General features: G+C 44.4%; 5 protein-coding genes and 4 non-coding genes across 9 annotated transcripts in view; 8 read left to right on the forward strand and 1 right to left on the reverse strand.

Moving 5' to 3' along the window:
* The window catches only part of LOC108024624 (extracellular sulfatase SULF-1 homolog), a 29492-nt gene that overhangs the window by 5456 nt on the left and 4080 nt on the right, over nucleotides 1–19956 (reverse strand). Inside the window, exon 2 of the mRNA XM_017094666.3 lies at nucleotides 15677–15727. The gene's annotated coding sequence lies outside the window, so the exon portion shown is untranslated. The remainder of the gene's footprint in view (nucleotides 1–15676; nucleotides 15728–19956) is intronic.
* Nucleotides 5182–5254, forward strand: Trnaf-gaa (transfer RNA phenylalanine (anticodon GAA)). Its single transcript has one exon. It is a non-coding gene; the product is annotated as a tRNA-Phe (tRNA).
* Nucleotides 5502–5574, forward strand: Trnav-aac (transfer RNA valine (anticodon AAC)). Its single transcript has one exon. It is a non-coding gene; the product is annotated as a tRNA-Val (tRNA).
* Trnaf-gaa (transfer RNA phenylalanine (anticodon GAA)) lies at nucleotides 5658–5730 on the forward strand. Its single transcript has one exon. It is a non-coding gene; the product is annotated as a tRNA-Phe (tRNA).
* Trnav-aac (transfer RNA valine (anticodon AAC)) lies at nucleotides 6062–6134 on the forward strand. The gene has a single exon. It is a non-coding gene; the product is annotated as a tRNA-Val (tRNA).
* On the forward strand, nucleotides 6180–6568 carry LOC108024648 (uncharacterized). The gene has a single exon (XM_017094705.3). The coding sequence runs from the start codon at nucleotides 6291–6293 to the stop codon at nucleotides 6489–6491; it is 201 nt and encodes a 66-aa protein (XP_016950194.1). The 5' UTR covers nucleotides 6180–6290; the 3' UTR covers nucleotides 6492–6568.
* LOC108024653 (uncharacterized) lies at nucleotides 7438–9568 on the forward strand. The gene is made up of 3 exons (XM_017094716.3): nucleotides 7438–7945; nucleotides 8003–8175; nucleotides 8241–9568. Exons 1-3 carry the CDS (start codon nucleotides 7780–7782, stop codon nucleotides 9372–9374), a joined length of 1473 nt encoding a protein of 490 aa, XP_016950205.1. The 5' UTR covers nucleotides 7438–7779; the 3' UTR covers nucleotides 9375–9568.
* LOC108024640 (uncharacterized) lies at nucleotides 9767–11619 on the forward strand. Its single transcript, XM_017094692.3, has 4 exons — nucleotides 9767–10068; nucleotides 10134–10306; nucleotides 10363–10581; nucleotides 10632–11619. Exons 1-4 carry the CDS (start codon nucleotides 9888–9890, stop codon nucleotides 11541–11543), a joined length of 1485 nt encoding a protein of 494 aa, XP_016950181.1. The 5' UTR covers nucleotides 9767–9887; the 3' UTR covers nucleotides 11544–11619.
* Nucleotides 11630–14215, forward strand: LOC108024632 (uncharacterized). Its single transcript, XM_017094679.3, has 3 exons — nucleotides 11630–12419; nucleotides 12782–12957; nucleotides 13022–14215. The coding sequence occupies exons 1-3, from the start codon at nucleotides 12218–12220 to the stop codon at nucleotides 14153–14155; spliced, it is 1512 nt and encodes a 503-aa protein (XP_016950168.1). The 5' UTR covers nucleotides 11630–12217; the 3' UTR covers nucleotides 14156–14215.

The raw sequence follows: 19956 nt of genomic DNA on the forward strand, positions 1-19956 counted from the left end.
CTTCTCAAAAAGTGAAGCTAATATTTGCACGCTCTCTGCGCTTCTCAAAAGAACAGGTACTGCCCCCTGCTCTTCGCAACATAACTTTAATAAATTTTAATAATTCACTTCGCTTTTGAGACTTCTTTTCCCCATTTTTCACTCAAATCCCCAGCTGCCCTGCCCAGTCTGCAATTTCTCATTTCTGGCTTAACTGTTGCACAACCACAATAACTTCCTGCAAAAAGTTTTTGGGAGTGGAGTTCGAATTTGACATGCCCAGACAAAAACCAAACTGTAGTTAAATATGCAACACAAATAAGTCCAAGAAAAAAACGAAAACGAGCCGTTGCAGGTTGCACCACAAATAGCTGATAGATGGAGATGCCCAACATCCGGTGCTGGATGCAAGATGAATGGCTATATAGCTGCTTGGTGTATGGATTTGGATGGCTAGGAGCCAACTCAATGAGCCACTTGAGAGCGGCACAATAGAGAAAGCCTCCCACCATTTTGCCTTTCCCATTGCAAATGCAATATTTTGCCAGGCATTTTATTTATTTATGCTCAATTATGCTGCGTTCTTCCCTCCCCAATATCGCAATCGAAATGTAGCAGAATTGCAGGGCCAACTTGAGCAGAACAGAAAAAAATGAAGCTGAAAAGCCAAGTGAAGTGCATCCATTGTGAAAGCAGCTGGAAACCCTCATCCACTTGACTGACGAAACTTCCTTGTTTCTCCAAGGCTGTTTTCGGATGGTTTGATGGCTGGCTGGCTGACTGGCTGGATGGCTGGACCGCGCAGCTCCCAGCCCCAAGCGAGGCTGGGAACGAGTTTGGGTCAAGCATGACCCAACAGCCCCGGCCCTAAAAAAGGAAACATGTTTCTTGGCCAGCAGACCGGGCCGAAAGAGCCCGATTGTGGCTCTTTTTTCCTGTGCGGCATCTTCCTGTCGCCTGCTGACAGACGTCACGCATGCTCAGATGGCAACGGGATGGGGCTGTCGAGGGGTTCGGCGTAGGAGCCTTTGGTCTGGACCACAGTGAACGTGTTCCCGACTTGGCAACACCAGCAAACTTGTCTCACCAAGCTCAGCCGAAAGGAGCCAACAGTTTGGCGGCTCGCAGGGAGGATGAAAGCCAACACGATTTCCTGATTCATTCATGAATTTCATGACTTCGGTCTTGTGTCCTTCTTCAGCACCCCTTCTCTCGCCGATTCTTCAGATTCTCCCACTTCATCAACCCAAGCTGGCAATTCCATCTTTTGCGGACTCAGATCGTGCCTGTTGCTAGGTGATCATAAAACTTTATTGCCCACATTTTACATTTTTCCCCAAAAGGTTACATCGTTTTCGCTTTTTGCTATTTTACAGGTCTGCTATTGGTTTATGCGAAGTTTCAGGTTAATTCTTAGTCTGAGTCATAAGAAAATTGAAATTCAGCATAATGATGAATTGATTTGTAAGTTGATCCCCAATCTGCATATTATTCCGCGCCAGATTTGCAAAGTTGTCTTGACTCGCGACCAGTCCAAGTGCAATAAAACTAATTAATTAATTTTGAAGTCTGGCTCCAATCCAATGGCATATCAAGTAGCGCAATGTATCTTATCCAGCGGACAAAATGATTACACCGCCGGGGGAATGAAAGCCATCAGATATCTCAGCAGATAGGCCGGGGAAGCCTTCAATTAAAAGTGAATATACACATATCTCGGCTAGCCAAGAGTCGAAAGTCCAGATGCAGCAGTCGCAGGCTCCTTATGAATATGCAAAAAGATACTAACCCGGGCGGAGATTATAAATTCCGCGTTATCAACGCTGCTGTGCCCAGTTCCTGGCAATGAATGATCGGATCGGGGCAGCGACTCATTAGCCGGCATGTCAACGAGATTCAAGTGGGTTAAAGCTGGGAAGCAGGGAGCAGGGAGTCCAGAGTCCGGAGACTGGAGACTGCAGACCCGGGTCTGCAAATGTGGAGCAGTGGCTGCGTAGGCCGAACCCCCAGCCAAGTCCAACTTTGCGCATAATTATGCAATTAACAAGGCAGCCAGGCGGCTAGGGATTGGGTCTGACATGTGACCAGTTGATGCCTTTGCCGAGTCAATTTAACGCTTAACTAACTATTTAAAAGCTAACTCATGCTGCTCGTCTGCGGCGAATGCAACTCCCACTCACTGCGGAGTGCAGCGTCTTTGCCACTTCGATTTATGCATATTTAATGGGATCCCTCAAAAACCTAAACCACTACGCCTACACCACTTGGAGGAGGCAAACTCGAGGCGGGGACGCCCTGTGGTAAGCCAATTTGCGTATTTGGCTCACTCAGCTCGAAAAACCCCAACATGTTGTGACAGTTTAGTAATGGACTTGAAATATTTAAGCTCGTTTTAGCCCGACACTTGAGAATGTTTTTTGGGGTAAAGGCGATTATGAAGCATGCATTAAGGGGAGTCACAGGAAAAAGTCGAGCAGAGGTTATTATTCAAAGAGCTTGATGTGCTCCCTAAATCTCTTTGGCAAGGTTGTGGCATTTCAGGCAGAACATTATGATATAATAAAGTAACATTGTCTCGCATGAATACAAAAGATAATGTGCGAAAAAAGAGCACAATGTGAATGACTCTGAGGCACGTTCCGAAATCGGTCAGACGACGACGACAAGTGTTAGACGAGGAAGCCGAGTGAAAAATAAACAAAACATACGTATATATACGAAAGATCCCGGCGGATCTGCGATGGGTTAGGAACGATTTGTTAATGGAAATAAAAAACCGAATGTCGTGAGCGAGTGCTTGTAGCGGAACATATTTAAATCGTGTTCCGCCGTCGCAACAATAAATTTCAATGGCAACAAATAAATCTTTCCGCGCTTTTTTGCGTGTCTGTCTGTCATTTTGTCAGGAATTATAACAGGGAGAGTGGCCAGCCAAGTGTCGAGATTCACGTTTGCCTCGCTTAATGGCCCATTCCCAAGGGGCCAACGCCCTGGGAGGGGCTCCGCTTTAAGGCTTTCAATTGACTTGATCGCCGCGCCGCCTGGCCAAATGAATATTTATTCCTTTTTAATAAAGTAGCGAGTGGCAGCCAAATATGGTTTTTACTCAAGCTCATGTCCGCAGTCATTTTGTAATGGCATCTCTGGCAATTTGTTTTACACACATTTCAGTAATTTATTTTGCAGCTGCTGGCGAAGGAAAAAACTCGCGAAAACAAGAATTTATGCAATTAACTCAATTACAAGTTATGGTCAGAAGGCCTGAACCACTCGGCTTTCAGTGTTTCCAAATTGCCATAGCAAAGGTTACAAGTGATTGAGCAAGCCAGACTGCAGCTAGTAGAACTAGGAACCCCTGGTAGTTAGGAAAAGTATCCTACAATTGCTCTATTAAGGCTGTCCACCCCCACTCATAAATAATTTCGCACTCCTGTTGTTGTGGCATAAACAAATCAAGCCAAATGGTGACCCACTTAGCCGTTTCCCGCTGCAACACACACTGCCGGCGAAAAGTCAGCCAACGGCAGCAAAAAGTGTCCTCAACTTCAGAGCTATGTATTTAGGCTTTTGCGCGGGGAATTCGTTGCCTGACATTTGCATATAACAGATATCTCTGGGGGTGGCGTGGTTTTTGCCCCTAAAAGTGACTGAATTTTCTGGCAAATCGATTTTATGCATTGGCCTTTCTAATTTGCAAGAAAAACCTTATCAGGAAGATTCACAAAAAGTATACTTTCTGTTTAAAAAAAAAAAGAAGATTGCCAAACTAAACAAACAATAGGTGAACCATCTCTCCCCCCCAGAAGCTCTTTAATCTTCCCAGTTCTCATTGCCTTCAAGGTCTGGCCCCAAACCGAGTCGCGCCGAAAATAGAAATTCTAGCGAAAATGTTAAACATTCTCTTGACATATCAGAAGAATGTTCTGTTGTCGTCACCACAGCCCGCCGTTCTATTCGCGAATAGTGGCTGCCGAAAGGCCTCCAGGCCACCAGGCAATTCACAACTGATGACACACAAAACGGCGAATAATTAAAACAATAATTATTATTATTAAAAAAAAGAGACCCGCTCACCTTGGACCAAATGGACAGTGGTCGAAAAGCACACCAAATATGAGGGCTGTGGGCAGGCGATAAATCATAACCGACATTCGGAGGGCGGGGCGAGGGCGTGGGGCGAGGCTCTCGTCTGGCTCCGATTCGCTTTCGAAGAATCGGCTTTCAAGAATGTGAATCATTAAAAAAAAGAAGGAAAGAAAGATCCAGGATAGAGGCGAACGACGATGGAGACGACGGCTGACTCAGTGGACTTCAACGGGGGCTCAGCTTTCAGCGCCGGGCGTCAAACGGAAGCCGCATTAGTTGCACACTCTCGAAGGCTCCAGCTATAAGGTGCTCCACCTTAAGCACACACATAGGATCAGGTTGTGTGCCTTTGGAGACACGAGCACGCTGGGAAGTGGATTTCGATTTCGAGGGAATTGTTCGGGTTGCAGAAGAAAAAGTCATTGCTTGATTATTCAAAGATTCCTTTTCAGATTATTCACACCAAATGAAATTCACAAATAAATCAAGAATACATTTCTCTATTTACAAGAATAAATTAAATGCCTGCTGGAAAGCTTTTGTAGTTTATTGCCTTTCCACATTTTGCATTTCAAATTCTTCAAAGTTCAAAGATCGCTATATAATTTCTGAAAGTTTGCCAAAAACACAAACGCAAATTATTGTAACCTTGCCGTCTGTCATATACGCCTCGTTGCCATCGTTGCGGTATAACAGCGTATTATTATACTTGTTTGGACAGCCGAACGTCATAAAAATTAAAATTCAAAAAGATATTAAGGTAATTATTACACTCGTGTCCTGCCAAACAACATGTATTTTCATCTCACCTATATGAGGAGCTTCCGCCATTCAAAACCGGCAGCTGCAATAAGTCTTTGCAAAATTGATGTGGAATTATCAGTCACGCCAGTGTCAACATACATTTTTGCAACTGTCAGAAAGTGTGACAGGCTGAAGAGTGCAAAAAGAAATTACAGATTTATTTTTGTGTCTTCATAAATGCGCTTTCAGAATAGGGGACACATCTTTTCTGAGAAGCTAATGGCTGTTAGGTTTTAAAAGAGGGGGTTTCTATATAGGGGTATATATAGCAGAAGCACTCGTAATCAGTAGTTGGACGCCAGGAACCCAGCGGCCGAAATAGCTCAGTTGGGAGAGCGTTAGACTGAAGATCTAAAGGTCCCCGGTTCAATCCCGGGTTTCGGCAATTATTTTTTTCGGATTTTTTATTTTATTTGGAAGAAGTAAAGTAAATAAAATTCGAATGCAATAAGTTTTCTTTTTTGAATAAAAAACTGAACTAACTAGACAAAAAAAGTTAAAAATAATATTTTTGTGTGTAATCCTTTAGTTTAAGTCTTAAGGATTTACTATATTCTTAAAATTTTTTTTTTGGGAATATTTAAATATTTTCAACTATCAAAATCGAAAGTTTTAAAACCGCCCCAACATGTGTTTCCGTGGTGTAGTGGTTATCACATCCGCCTAACACGCGGAAGGCCCCCGGTTCAATCCCGGGCGGAAACAGGATTATCAAATATTATTTTCTTAATTTCAATATTTTTACTGACCACATTTTATAAAAGACATCAAAATTAAACAAATCACTAGCCGAAATAGCTCAGTTGGGAGAGCGTTAGACTGAAGATCTAAAGGTCCCCGGTTCAATCCCGGGTTTCGGCATAAACTTTTTTGTGTGTACAATTAGAATTTCCTACAATTGTATATATTAAATGTATTCCAACTTCTCTAAAAATTTACTTTAAGATTTAATGAGCAAATAACTCATACTTGTTGTTCGTACATCCTAAACTTTAATTTAATTCAAAGATTCCTTTTCAGATTATTCACACCAAATGAAATTCACAAATAAATCAAGAATACATCCTAAACTCTAATTTTAAATTTATCCCTTAATCTCTTTAAAAAAATGTTTATAATTTTTTCCAAAAAACATTTATAATTTCTACAAATATCTTTAAAAACAGAGAAGTCTTAAAACCGCACCATACTCGTTTCCGTGGTGTAGTGGTTATCACATCCGCCTAACACGCGGAAGGCCCCCGGTTCAATCCCGGGCGGAAACATAAATATAAACTTTATAGGCATAAAAAAATTTGTTTTTGGTTTTCCATTTTTGAAATAAGTATAACAAATAATCAAATGAGTTATATGTCACTTTGTCGTCCCCTTTTTATTGTCAAAATCTATAAGTAAATTGGAGAAGCCCCTAGATTACCACCATGCCCACGTCCTCATCCTGGCCGCGCACCTACCTCAACTGGAAGCGGGTGCTGCTGCTCTCGCTGAAGTGCGTCTACTTCATGCTGGCGGTGAAGTTCAGCCAGAAGTGCCTGGCGATGTCCATCAAGAGCCGGCTGGCCCAGGGGCAGAGGCAGGGTGTGCAGCAGAGATCGCAGCGCAGGGGAGTAGCACTCACTTGATGGCCACATGACGATTCCTATATGTCCCATTTGGAGGAGCGGCGAGGCCGATGAATAAACGACAGTTGGGGAATGTCTGTGCGCTGTCTTAATACGTTTTTATTAGCCAAGAGATTCGCGTCGGGCTGTCGGCCAGAGTAATTAGACTCCATTAGTGGGGGCTGGCAGACGTCTCTGCGCGTTCCTCCAGAAATTTATGCAAAGTGCTTGCGAGCCATGTGCCACTCCAGATCTATCTCCATCTTCAGCCAAACCCATACCCTCTGCCATATAACCGTAGCCACATGTTGGCGCTCATAATTTTTACGCCATTAGACAACTTTGTGCATAAACTCATTAAAATGTACTTGAATCCCTCGAAACGAAACGAAATGGAGATGGCAATGCTGATGTGGCTGGATCTGGAGATGTGATGGCGTTGCGTTTGGCTAATTTGTCGAGCAGCGTCAAATGACAAGGAACAGGCAACGATGCCCCTATTCCCCTCCAGAATCCATACGAATCCATAGACATGTGGCGCGGTTTGACAGTTTGAGGCGCAACAAGATAGATTGACTCGCAAAGATGCTGGGCTGGCTGTAATGAAGTGGAGTGCGGATGGTGTGGATGGAAATGGCAATGTCAGAGCAGACATTACGCAATTCGAGACAACTCAACCAAGCACTCGAGTGTGGCCCGCCTCTGGGGTGATTATAAGTATGATTATGAGCCCGATGAGTTTGTATCTGTCTTGCTCTGTGGCTGCCAAGCGTAATGAAGACGATACACAGGCGCTGGGGAGTCGTCACGCATCTTAGATAGTTTGGATCTTCCTAAAACCCCACCCCATTTAGTAACTAAGAAACCATTTTACTTTATACATCCTGAAACTACTTTAGCAAATGGAAAACAGATAAGATCGCAATGAAGTAAAAACAAATTTATAATTCTAAGTCAATTGCTTATCGGTTAGGTGGGGGGTACAACATTGAGAAGCAATAAAGTCGAATGGTATATAGAAACTATTTTTATGGTTCCCCACCTCGTTGCTCACCCGAAAAAGTTCCCATTGTGACTGATCAGTGATCATGAATCACAGCCAAGGCCAAGCGGCCAATTGAATCGAATCGAGTGAAATCGCCGAAGACACTTGTATCTATAAACTGATTACAATGTCATTTACTTATCAGCTAGATATTGGTATCGCGAAATTCGGACCACAATTTGTGTGATTTAAGCACGATTGTGGACAAGTAGGGGGCCCCAGTCACGAACCAGCTACCGAACGAAAAATATAGAGTTCCTGAGAATGAGTGGCATGCAAACCACTTATGTGGGTGCAACTCCAAATCCGCCAAGGGAGACCATCGTCATCGCCACTGCACCACCGCCAGAGCCTAGGAAACCCATTGCTAGCACCTATAACAGTGGATACTTTTCCCGACTCAATAGACAAAACTTTGTCTCCTATGCAGGTGAGGTAATGGGAAAACCTGAGGAGCAGGTGACTTTATCGACGCTCTCCCTTCCAGTTTTCTTCCTACTCATCTATGGCGGCATGGATATGGCCGCCAGCTTGGGCTGGAACGAGACCTACAGCGTGCTCCTGTTCACGGAGTACTCGTACTGTTGGTTCATAGGCGTCATTATTGGAGCCCTGGCCACCACTCTCACCATTGGTTTTCTGCCCAAGCAGGTCTACTATGTGAGTAGGGATTAAATTGCCTTCCATTATTTCAATACTCTATATATCATGCCCCATTTTTTCAGGTCTTTGGAGCTCTGATGCAGCTAACTGGATCCATCATATTCACGGCTGCTCCTGAGGATTACGCAGCCTGTGTGGCCGCCCGTTACCTGGCCGGCTTGGGGATTGGCCTCCTCACAGTGCCTTTCATCATCCACAACGCCGAGGTGGCTCCCACCAACTACAGAGGGGTCAATGGCGGCATAGAGCAGTGCGGCCTCGCCCTGGGCATCGTTGTCCAAGTGGAATTCACCACGGAATGGGCTTCGATAGTGGGATCCACACCCAACCTGGTGCATGGAATCATTGGGATAATATTCTCCCTGTTCGGTCTGGCGATGACTGCCCTGGCGATAGAGTCACCAATCTTTTACTTACGTCGAAACCAGGAGAACTTGGCGCGTCAGTGCCAGGAGAAGCTTCTGGGTCATACATCTGGAGAAGTCAGTGCAGCTCTGGATGAGGCCAGGATATACGTGGCGGAAAGCGATAACCGGAGTCTGGGCGAGGACCTCATGGCCTCCATAATGCCTTTCCTGAAGATGCTCTTCTTCCGCTGCTTTGTGGCATTCTCCTTCTCCCTGCCACTCTCCATTTCGATCATCAATAGCACCGCGGTGGCAGAGGAATCCCTCAGCGTTTGGCCAATGTACGTGTTTGGAGTCCTCCGCCTGGTTGGCACCTTGGTGGCCCTTTGTTTCCTGGACACAGTGGGTCGCAAGGCGGTGTCACTGGTGGGTCTGCTCGTGATGGCTGCTCTGATCCTTGGCCTGGCGGGGATTTATGCCAATGTGACCAATATAGACAGTGTTTACTACATGACGCAGGCCTGCAACATTGGCATGGCCTTCCAGGCCTTCGCTGGGCTCTTCGTCTGCAGTTCATCCGCATACTTGGGCGAAGCATTTCCCCTGCGCCTCAAGTCTTCCCTCGTCGGAGTGATCGTCATCTTGGAGCAGATCATCCACGTCATCGTAATCGCTTGCGTGGGACCTGCGCCCGGCAGGGATTTCTTTTTCCAGTACTTCTTGGCCGTGGGCATCATCATGCTGGTGGGCGTGATTTTCTTTGCCATATCCTTGCCAGAAACTAAGAAATTGACGCTCCGAGAGGCTGGCCACCGTTTCCAGAGGTATTACGATGTAAGGATCTATTAGATGTTGGGATCCTGACTGGATGACTCATTACTTGTTCAAATTTTTCGTTGCATATTTGCTAGTGTAGGTTAATTAAATTATATTTGTAAATACATTATGGTTATAAAAAAATAGAACAATTATGAAAGCTATAATTGAAAATATGGCTTCAGTGGTTCAGAAAAACCAATAAAAATCTGTTGTAACCAATAGAATACTTTTCCTTTGACTTATTTTTTCAGCAAAAGTTTTTCTAATGAAAGTTATAATACCTATGTTTTTCATTATTGAGTCAAATAAAAAATCAATATCTTTTATCGCGCCCAATTGAGGCTTACTTTCCCTGTCGGAACGACTTAAAAGAAACCTGAGACTTTATCTAAAAGCTTATAAAGTAGTACAATAATCCCCTTGTAAGAGTATATAACTAGCAACCCAATTGGTTTTTGGAGCACAGGTAGTTCATACTTGTCCATCAAGTGGTGTGGTTCGGAGAAAGGCATTTTCACGGAAGGTTGTAAGGCAAAAAGGAACATGACAATCACATATGTAACGGCTGGTCCGAATGGCGAAGAACCATTTACAACTACGAATCGAGAGGAGGTTTATATCCCCAAGGCACCTCCTCCACAGCCACCGATTCAAAGGGGTTCCATCATTACTAATCTAGGGTCCTTGCGGCAAATCAACAAGCAACTTAATGTAGCCTGTGCAGGTTCATAAATGGAATATAAAGTAAATAAAGTAAGAGTTATTTATACTTTAACCCTTTTTTGGCAGTGTTTTTCCTGTTTGTCTACGGCGGCATGGACTTTGCCCACAGTGCTGGCTGGAATCAGACCCTGAACACCACCGCCACGCAGGTTTTCAAATGCAGTTGGTTCATTGGAGTTCTGGCCGGAGCTGCAGTGGCCTCCCTGGCCATGACCTTTCTGCCGAAGATGACCTTCTACGTGCGTGAAAAACTAACTTTATAGACGACCCCTAGCGGTTACTTTATTTCCTTTAGGTCCTTGGAGGTACAATGCAACTCATTGGATCGATTATTTTCACCTGTGCCCCCTTTCATTACGGATGTCTGCTGGCTGCTCGCTATGTGGCCGGAGCAGGAATCGGATTGATCACGGTTCCCTTCCTCATCCACAGTGCCGAAGTGGCCTCGGACAACTACCGCGGGGTCAGCGGGTCAATGGAGCAGTGTGGCCTGGCTTTGGGCATTGCCATTCAGGTAGCTACTAAAAAAGCTAAAGTTAACACTATGTAACTTCCTATCCTTAGGTTATCTACGATACCCAATGGGTGGATGACAAGGAGGCATCCGTCAACGAGGTTCATGGGATCATTGGTATTGTGTTTTCCCTTCTAGGACTTGGAATGACAGTTCTCTCGATAGAGTCGCCCATCTTCCATCTGCGTCGCAAGCAGGAGGAAGAGGCCCGCGAATGTCACAGGAAACTATTGGGAAGCTTCAACAACTCGGAAGACCTGGCATACGAGGAGGTCAGGCTCTACGTGGAGGAGGGCCACAAGAGAACCTTCTTCCAGGAGCTTTGGAGCTCAGTGGTGCCCTTTATAAAAATGCTGCTCTATCGCGGTTTCGTGGCCTTCTCATTTTCCATGCCCCTCTCCGAGTCCCTGATCAAGAGTGCCCTGCTGACTGAGGGATATATCTCCTGTTGGCCAGTCACAGTTTGGGGATTGGTTCGTCTCCTTGGAACTCTGGTTGCCCAGGGATTTCTGGACAAGATGGGCCGCAAGCTCATCTCGCTCGTGGGCCTACTCTGCATGGCCATCCTGATGCTTTGCATGGCTGTCTCCTATGCAGATCCAGCTAACGTACTCCTCACCTACTACATGAACCAGGTGTGGAAGCTGGGAGTAGCTTTCCAGGCCTTCGCAGGACTCTTCGTCTGCAGCTCATCGGTCTACCTCGGCGAGGCCTTTCCCATGAAAGTGAAACCCTTACTCGTGGGATATATCGTTGGCTTTGAGCAGACGGTCCACATCATCAATATTGTGGGCTACAATCGGGGTTACGAGACTTTCTTCTACCATTACTACTTATCTGTGGGAACCATCCTCTTTGTTGGCGTAATTTTCTTCGTACTCGTAATTCCGGAAACAAAAAAGATAACGCTGCGTGAAGCTAGAAAGCGATTCCAGCGTTTGCACAACATAAGACTATTTTAGTAAATTGAAAAACCAAATATATAAACTGCAAAAATTAAATTCGAACTGGGTTAAGTTAAAAACTATTTCAATCAAACAGGAAGTTGTCAATTTTTGTTAAAGTTCTTAATTAGGTAAAAAAGCAAACACGAAACGTATATCTTATCCCCCATTAGTTATCTTTGACATTTGTTAATCAAATCAATTATTTCGGATTGATAACAGTTTTTCGCACAACTTCTAGCGCGTCATCCCCTTATCCATTTTCAATTGGCTTTTTCGAAGACCTCTCATTTTTGGGGGTATACCCCAAAACAATGGCTCATGCTGAACTTTGTGCCTCCTAACCGATCCATTTAACCAAGCTAGCCAGGATACCACAACGCAGTGAGTAACAACACTGAACTCAGGGCCCTTGAATGTTTCTGTGACATTATCACGACTTATCGAGGCTTACTTCAAATGAATCACGGCGAGCGACAGGCCTACCGTAAAGCGGAGTACGCGAGTATCTACCAGCTGATAAAATATATCAATTATCAGATATCTTTTTTGCTGATAGCTACTACTTACGCAGAAATACTTCATAAAAGCTCGCCCAGTCTGCAAGTGTCCACCAAAACGAACGAATCGATCCGGCTCCTTGCAAGGGCAAGAAGTATCTAGACCGCTGCCTGGTTACATAAGCTAGGAGTATGACGACCACATATGTCACCGCGGGTCCAGTGCCCGTCCAGCAAACCACCTACATCACCACGGGTCCCGCGCCAGTACAGACCACTTATGTCACCAACGGTCGACTACCTCCTCCACCACCGCCGCCACAGACCACGGTGGTCATCACCCAGTCCAACGGACGCTGGGCAACTCCATCTCAAACGCAGTCAGGAACAGCAGGTGAGATTAGAGGAACCAAAAATTCGGCTAAATATAAGAGCTTAAGAAAAACAGCTTTTAACTCCATTATAGTGCCGCAAAAATGTAAAAACTTGAAAATTGTTTAGAAAGAAAACAATTGCGATTCCAACAAAATTAGCTTTTCAACTGATAAAATATCTTGAAATTGAAATTTTACCATGTTTTGGCTATACAGAATCTAAAGAACCTGACTTTGAATTTAACGAAATTCTTTATGCAATCGTTATTATATACTTTCTCCTTATTCAATAACAAAGAAATTACTATACACCATATATTGATTTATAAAAAATTATTTCCCCATGTGATAATACTTATCCCCTAACTTTCTGCCCTACCAGCCGCCCTTCTCTTCGTGTACGCTGGTATGGACATGGCCCAGGGTCTCGGCTGGAACTTGACCACCATTCCCGCCTTTGGCACCCTGGAGTTCCAGTACAGTTGGTTCATTGGCGTCATAATAGGAACTGTGGTGGCCGCCATAACAGCATCTTTTCTGCCCAAAGCTGTGTTTTATGTGAGTGGAGAATCAACGAAGAATTTCCATTTACGTTCCTTATAACTATGATTCTGATCCGCAGGGCCTGGGTGGCGTGATGAACCTGATCGACGCCATTATCTTTGTGAGTGCTCCCTACCAGTACGAGTCCATCCTGGCTGCCCGCTATGTGGGTGGAGTGGGCATCGGGCTGATCACCGTGCCCTTCCTCATCCACAGTGCCGAGATCGCATCCAGTTCGAACCGGGGAACCTGCTGCGCCCTGGAGCAATATGGTTTGGCGCTGGGAGTGGCCATCCAAGTGATCTACGACTCCCAGTGGAGCCCCAGTTTGGGCATGACCATCAACCGGGTGCACGGCATCTTTGGCATCGTTTTCACGGCGATTGCCCTCGGCAGTGTGGCCATTACCATTGACTCCCCCATCTTCTATATCCGCCAGAACCAGGAGCAGAAGGCGCGGGCCAGTGTGAAGCAGCTGATGGGCGTCTTTTGGACCCGCGAGGCTGGAGATCAAGCCTACGACGAGGCCAAGCTGTACGTGGTGGAGGGCAGCAGCCAGGGAGTGGGTGAGCAGCTCAAGGACTCCATGATGCCCTTCCTGAAGCTGCTGCTCTTCCGCTGCTTCGTGGCCTTCACCTTCTCCATCCCACTCTCCGAGTCCATGGTGGAGACCACTCAGCTGGTGGAGGGCACCACCTACTCCTGGCCCACGGTTATATTCGCTGTCCTCCGCCTCATCGGAGCCCTGCTCACATTCGGTATCCTGGACACAGCTGGCCGTAAGTTCGTCTCCCTGCTGGGACTGATGTGCATGGCCGGCTTGATGCTCGGGATGGCCGGAGTCTACGGGGACTACGCCCACTTCGTCGACGACTACTTTATGTGGCAGGTGTGCCGCCTGGGTATGGCATTCCAGTTCTTCGCCGGACTCTTCGTTTGCAGCTCATCCGTCTACCTGGGCGAGGCCTTCCCCATGAGGGTGAAACCCTTCCTGATCGGCTTGATCGTCTGTATGGAGCAGGTGATCCACATCATAGTGATCGTCAAGTTCACCCCTTTTGCGGAATTCTTCTACACGTACTTCGTGGCCGTGGGTATCATCATGGTCATAGGCCTGGTGGCCTTTGCAGTTCTGATGCCGGAGACGAGGGGATTGACCTTGCGACAGGCGGGCGAAAGGTTCCGCCGAGTTCACGATGTGATGGCGTACTAGGTGGCTTTTATTTATTTTTTCTATTTTGTGATGAAATAAAAAACTGCCCTAAGAAAATCAGTTTAAACAGTTTACTTAGTCCAGAAAAATGGGACAATAACCATACAAGTTATGATGGATTTCCCTTGAAAAAGTGAATCATTGAGTGAGTATATCAAAAGAATATTTGTGACTAAGAAAAAATTAAAGAGAGTCTACATTGTGTATTTCAAATGCTTAATCGCTTTAATTTCTTCTTATTTTGGAACACATTTATTGTTGCTTCTGCTTTCGTTGCTTTAAATTTTTGTAATTTAAGGAAAGTACTTATAATTTGGAATTCCCAGAAAGTAACTAAATATTAGTACTCTTTTTTGTATTTGGCTACAATTAAACTTCCGCCTCGAAAGAGAAATGCAGTCGGCAGCTGCTTCGCAACTCTTCGCCGACTTGTATGCATATTTATGTCTTCTCAAATTGTAATGCGGTTAAATCCCCCCTCGACGAGCCACTGGAGACTATTTTCGTGTGCCCTGCGGCTAGCAGAGTTTATTTAGAACTTTATTATTGGGCTAATTTATGTCTCCGCCAGCTCGGCCCGGTCCTATAGGCTTATAATCCCCACATGTGTTCCATTTTTGACACTTTGATGGCGCTTTTGTGGTGTTCGCTCGGATGCCGAACACGTTTGTTTAGCTTCTCGCCATCGGTTTATGCGTTTTTAATGCACTTCCCTGGATCCAAATTTGTTTCATGCCCAATTAAACATTTTGCCCAAAGCCAGCAGCTGTAATTCGGCTTCTTGGAATGAGTAGGCATGTGAGTAATGTGTTTAGTAGATGAATCAGTGGAGAAGTCAACAGTTTGATTAGACACCCGATGCCCGAGAGAAGTGCGGCAACCCAGCATTCCGGGGAAACGAAAGTCAAGCACTTACGGCCCATCAAGACAACAATGCGGGGGAATTATATGAATTACAATTCAAATGATCCTACAAGTGACACATCGACAACAGGGATGCTATATAAGTGCCATGGGGCAATGTGTAAGGGAACAGGCCCATTACAGCGCACAAAAATGCGCATAAAAATTGCATTAAAATGCCATCCAAGACTCGGGCCTAATGAAGGAATGGCAATAAAGGACAATTGCCAGCAGTGGCGAAGGCAGCTTGGTTTGCGATATCTGGGAAAAACCTGGCAATGCCCTTAAATAGACGAAGCTGGCCAAGATGGGCGATGGGATTGGTGGCCCAAACTAAATGCGTGCAAAAATGTTGCCACATTTCTCGAGTGCCTCTCTCGACTCGGCGATTTCCCAGGCCCCAAAGTGAATTAAATGCAGACGCGTGATTTTGCACAATAATTGCGCGGTTTTCGGGGGCTGAGAGTTCAAGCCAGCGAGTCAGGAAGTGCAGCAAACCAAAATGAACTGAATGCTTGAGTTGCAGCCAGCCAAGTGCGAGCAAATGGATTTTATGGACCGCAGCTTTTCCTAATTACCCCCCAAAGGCATGTTGCCTAATTTGATTTGAAAACTCACCTTAGCTTTTAGTCTACGGAGTTCCTCGGGGTTTCAGTGTATCTGCAAATCCTGAAAGACAGAAATAAACTGATTAACACCTCGTCAGAGATAGCAAATATAGCGCTGAGAAGGGAAAACGACACCTGGAAATCCTTAATCAAGCAGCCTTATCACTTATTCATCTCAATTAAAACAGACCGTGTTCCCCACTCAAGCCGGTGACACTTTCAAGAAGCCAACTGCAAAGACTCCCGTGAACTTTCTGCTCATTTACAACTGACACATTTGCACCTGCCCCACAGCCAAATGAGCGGAATGATTGATAGTTCACCCGAGGACTGAGTGACGAGGTCGTGACCGGGCTCCTCCGGAACCCGGAGAAGCCAGGAGTTTTCCTCGGCCGGGGTAAATTTCCATCTGTCAGCTGTCAGTTTTGAATGTTGGCAGGCGCTGAACTTGGCATTTTAATTGAGTGCACAAAACTCATGGGAAAAATGACTGCAGTGCGATGAATGTGAATGTGCGAATGCGAATTAATGGGATTTCAGCTGAAGGCTGAGACGCAGGCTGGGGTAGGGTATATTCCCATTCGTTCTGAGTACCACTTAAGGCCAGCTTGTTTGACTTTTATTGAACAAACAGCTGCCGCTTTACTGGCTTCAGGTGAGCTGTTGTTTTCTCGTTTTTATGGCCACGTTGCGTATGCGCAATGTACGTAACCTTTTAACCCAGTTCGCCTGGCCTGTCGGTAGTTAGTTTTCTGTGTTATCGCCAACACCTTTCTCCAAGTGTTCGCCTGACATGCAACTCTAACTTTCCCGCCAACTTTTCACCCCGGCAACCTTGAACAAATCAACAAATCGAACTGAAAACTGCACCCATTGCGTATACGCAGTGTTCGCAAATAGGAAGGCAAACAAAATGTGAAGGTACATCTATACTATGGCATCCCCGGGACCCCGGATTATTTGCCTGCCTATTTGGCCCGCGTATTTACGGACTTATTTACATACAAGATAGGCAAACAGAATGAAAGGGAAAAACATAAACTGTTTTGATTGCAGGTAAACAAACCGAACGGCCAACTGACTAACTGGCTGGCTGGCCGGTCGGCTGGGCGAGAAAGCAGCCAGCTCTTCGTTATTGATTGCTGTCCATTTATCATGCCGCTTGTTTATCAACAGACCAGAACTTTTGATAAGAGTCCCCTCCCCTGCCGTCCCCCAAAAATCCCTTCGTTGGAGTCATTGATCTTGGGCTCGGCACTCGCGACTTGTCACTTGGTTACTTGTGCCGGACTATTGCGCATTTCCCCTGTAGACACACTTAGAAAAAATATGACCAACTGTTTGATTTCACCAATAATTATGGCGTTCTGTCACATGCTCCATTCTTTACTAAATTACTGAACTAAATAAAAAAGCGAAATAGGACCTTTAATGATTTTAAATAACCACTGCTATCAGCACCTTTTAAATAATACCGGCCTATACTCGCCGTTTTAGGGTGTAATTTTGACACATTTAAAATTTATAAGATACCTTTTCTCAGTGCAGATACAGACTGGGGAACAGGTAGTTGCATGGTGATGATTTCATGGAGACAAATGAACAATGCAAATAGACAATCAATTCGAATGGCGGACTATAATGCCTTCGGTAACGCTTCATTGACTGTCGGAGGGAAGTGGGGACACAAGTTACGCACCAATTACCATCGGTTGAGAGAGCGCGAGAAAGCATTCCACCTGATGTGGCTAAAAATGTTTCCGAGTTCCCATGAATATAATGCCACTAATGATTTTGTAATATCTAGAAGTTACAGACATTAACCCACCCGATTTATAGGCATTATATCAACCACAACCCACCTCAAATGACCCGTCATAAATCGAATAAAAAAATCTTTTTTATGGCAAAAATAACTTATATTGGACAATAATCAGTGCCACAAGCAAAACTGACAAGTATTTACATCAAACACAGAAATAAACGCAGAATAATGCAATAAACGCCCTCGGTTTGATTGAGTTCGAAACGGCGCATGCAAATCACAATTAGGAATTATTATTATAGCCATTGCTATTTTATTTTTATGGCTGTAATTGTTTTCTATTGCATTCTTAAGGCGACTGTTAAATGATTGCCGCGCAGAGCCATGTAACCGAATCAATTATTCAGCATTTTAACAATTGATTGAGCGCTCTGGGCGGAGTGATTATTTATGGATCTACATGTTGTTGAACCTGAATGGTTTGAGTATTTTTTTCAGAGTCCTTTGTTCTGCGCCTGTCATTTGTCGTTAATTTCCCGGTAAAACTCATAGGGGTTTGGGACAGAGAATAGGGCATTGAGCATGTTTGGGCCAAGAAATGCTTTTGGTTTCTTTCTGCCGCAGACTTTGACAAAACGAGGGCTATAACATGCCCAAGAAACAATGGGTATTCAGAGTGTGTATGATATATTTGTGTCAATTCGTCAGTGTAGGAATTTGGCCTAAGAACTTGGCTTGACTCTGAGGGGACAGGAAGTGCCACAATGGCAGTGGTGCCTCAAATCGAACAGTTGGTTCACCAGGAATTACCAAAAGTCCTCAGTTCCAGCTCCACAAAACTACCTGACAAATCGCACTCGCATATGTTGACAGCAATACAAATGGCTTAAGCGAACCACCCGAGGAATTCTTGGAAATATTTTCAATTAGCACTCGACAGCAATGTGGAGAAGTATTAAACATCGCAGAGCTCTGTTAAATATGACCAAATTACTCATAAACATTAATACATGTGTTCACAATTCATCATTAATCATACGCCACGGTAGTTTAAAGATCATTTAGCACGAGATACTACCTTTCGGCCACTCGAAGATTTATTGTATTTCAACACCCCCAATTGGCGCCGAATTTCAATTTTTTTCTTATGAACAAGCATTTTTAAAAAATCAAACAAAATTAATATTATTGCCCGATTTAATTGCTTGCGCTACGTATGGATGGGGGTATTTTTCGGTTCGTGTTTGGTTTGTGAAAAACCACATGTGATTTTCCATTATTAATTTGTTTTTCTCGTAAACAATCACGAACTTTTATTGATGTTATGAATGCGATTCCTAGTGCCGCTCGTTACTTGGTGCAAAACGAAAAACGCAGAAAATTTGCAAAGTGGGATGGTTTTATTGCTGAGCTAGCCTTAAGGTCAGGTATCCAAAATGTTTTCAGTAGTCGGTCGAAAAAAGCGAAACATGATTTTTTTGGGTGCATTGAAAAATCTTTTTATTCAATCTTGAGCTTTTGAGTCATTTAACTTCTTAGAACCATAAATAAATATATCCATTTTGATTATTTCTTGTTAAAATGGTCGGACTAAATGTAATATTTACTTTTTAATACCACACACAAAAATTATAAACATTGGTTTCCGGTAAATTAAAATCACCTGCAAATTTTATGCGGTTCAATTAAGTATTTATAGACTTTCGCTGGAAATAAGAAATACGAAATATACTTCGTTCATTACTTGTTTAGAAAGTCTATTGTTTAGAATATTTTTGTATATCCTGCGTACAGCGTTCCTACTAAATTTTAATTTAATTTAATTCCAGCTACAAATTTAAGATGATAAATAAAAATATCCAGTTTAAAAAATGTGGGTACTATTTGGAAACTATACTGGAAAGAGAATATAAATCAGTGGCCATAATATTTATTTTTCAAGGGGTAAGTCGAATTTGTCTAGGAGTGGAGGGCAATTTTCTGGTTTAGTTTCCTTTCTTTTGTTTGCTGGTGGTTTTTTCTTCCAGCCGCATTCCCTGTTCCCTGCCCACTTCATCCTGCCCTGGGACGGAGTGGAACTAAGTCTGGGATTGGGACTCGGAATGGGACTGGGTAGGTTTGCTCTCATTTTGCCTTTTTTCACGCTTATTATGTGTTGTTTGTGGCTTGTTGTTGTAGGTTTTATTTTGCACATATTTACTATAGGTTTGTGCACGGCACCTACATATATATTTCTTTTCGGTTTAAATGTTGTCAGACAGGATTTTCCACTTTAATGCAGTCGACGTCGCTGCCTTCTGGCGCGTTTCTGCCGCCGCACAGCTCATCATGGATCATGCCCCTTTTCCACCCCCTCCCCACCCGGCCCCTGGCCCGCCTCGTCACCCTTAAGTTTCCAGCTTAAGTTCAGCCTGCGTGCAGCACTCCACTGCCACTGCCGCAATCCGTTGCCGCAATCCTTCCTGCAGCTGCTGCCGCTGCTGCTCCTGGCCACCTTTTCAGGTTAATGCAGTCTTTATTCATGC

Source organism: Drosophila biarmipes, chromosome 3R, assembly GCF_025231255.1.
Source record: "Drosophila biarmipes strain raj3 chromosome 3R, RU_DBia_V1.1, whole genome shotgun sequence".
In the NCBI taxonomy this organism is placed as follows: Eukaryota; Metazoa; Arthropoda; class Insecta; order Diptera; family Drosophilidae; genus Drosophila; species Drosophila biarmipes.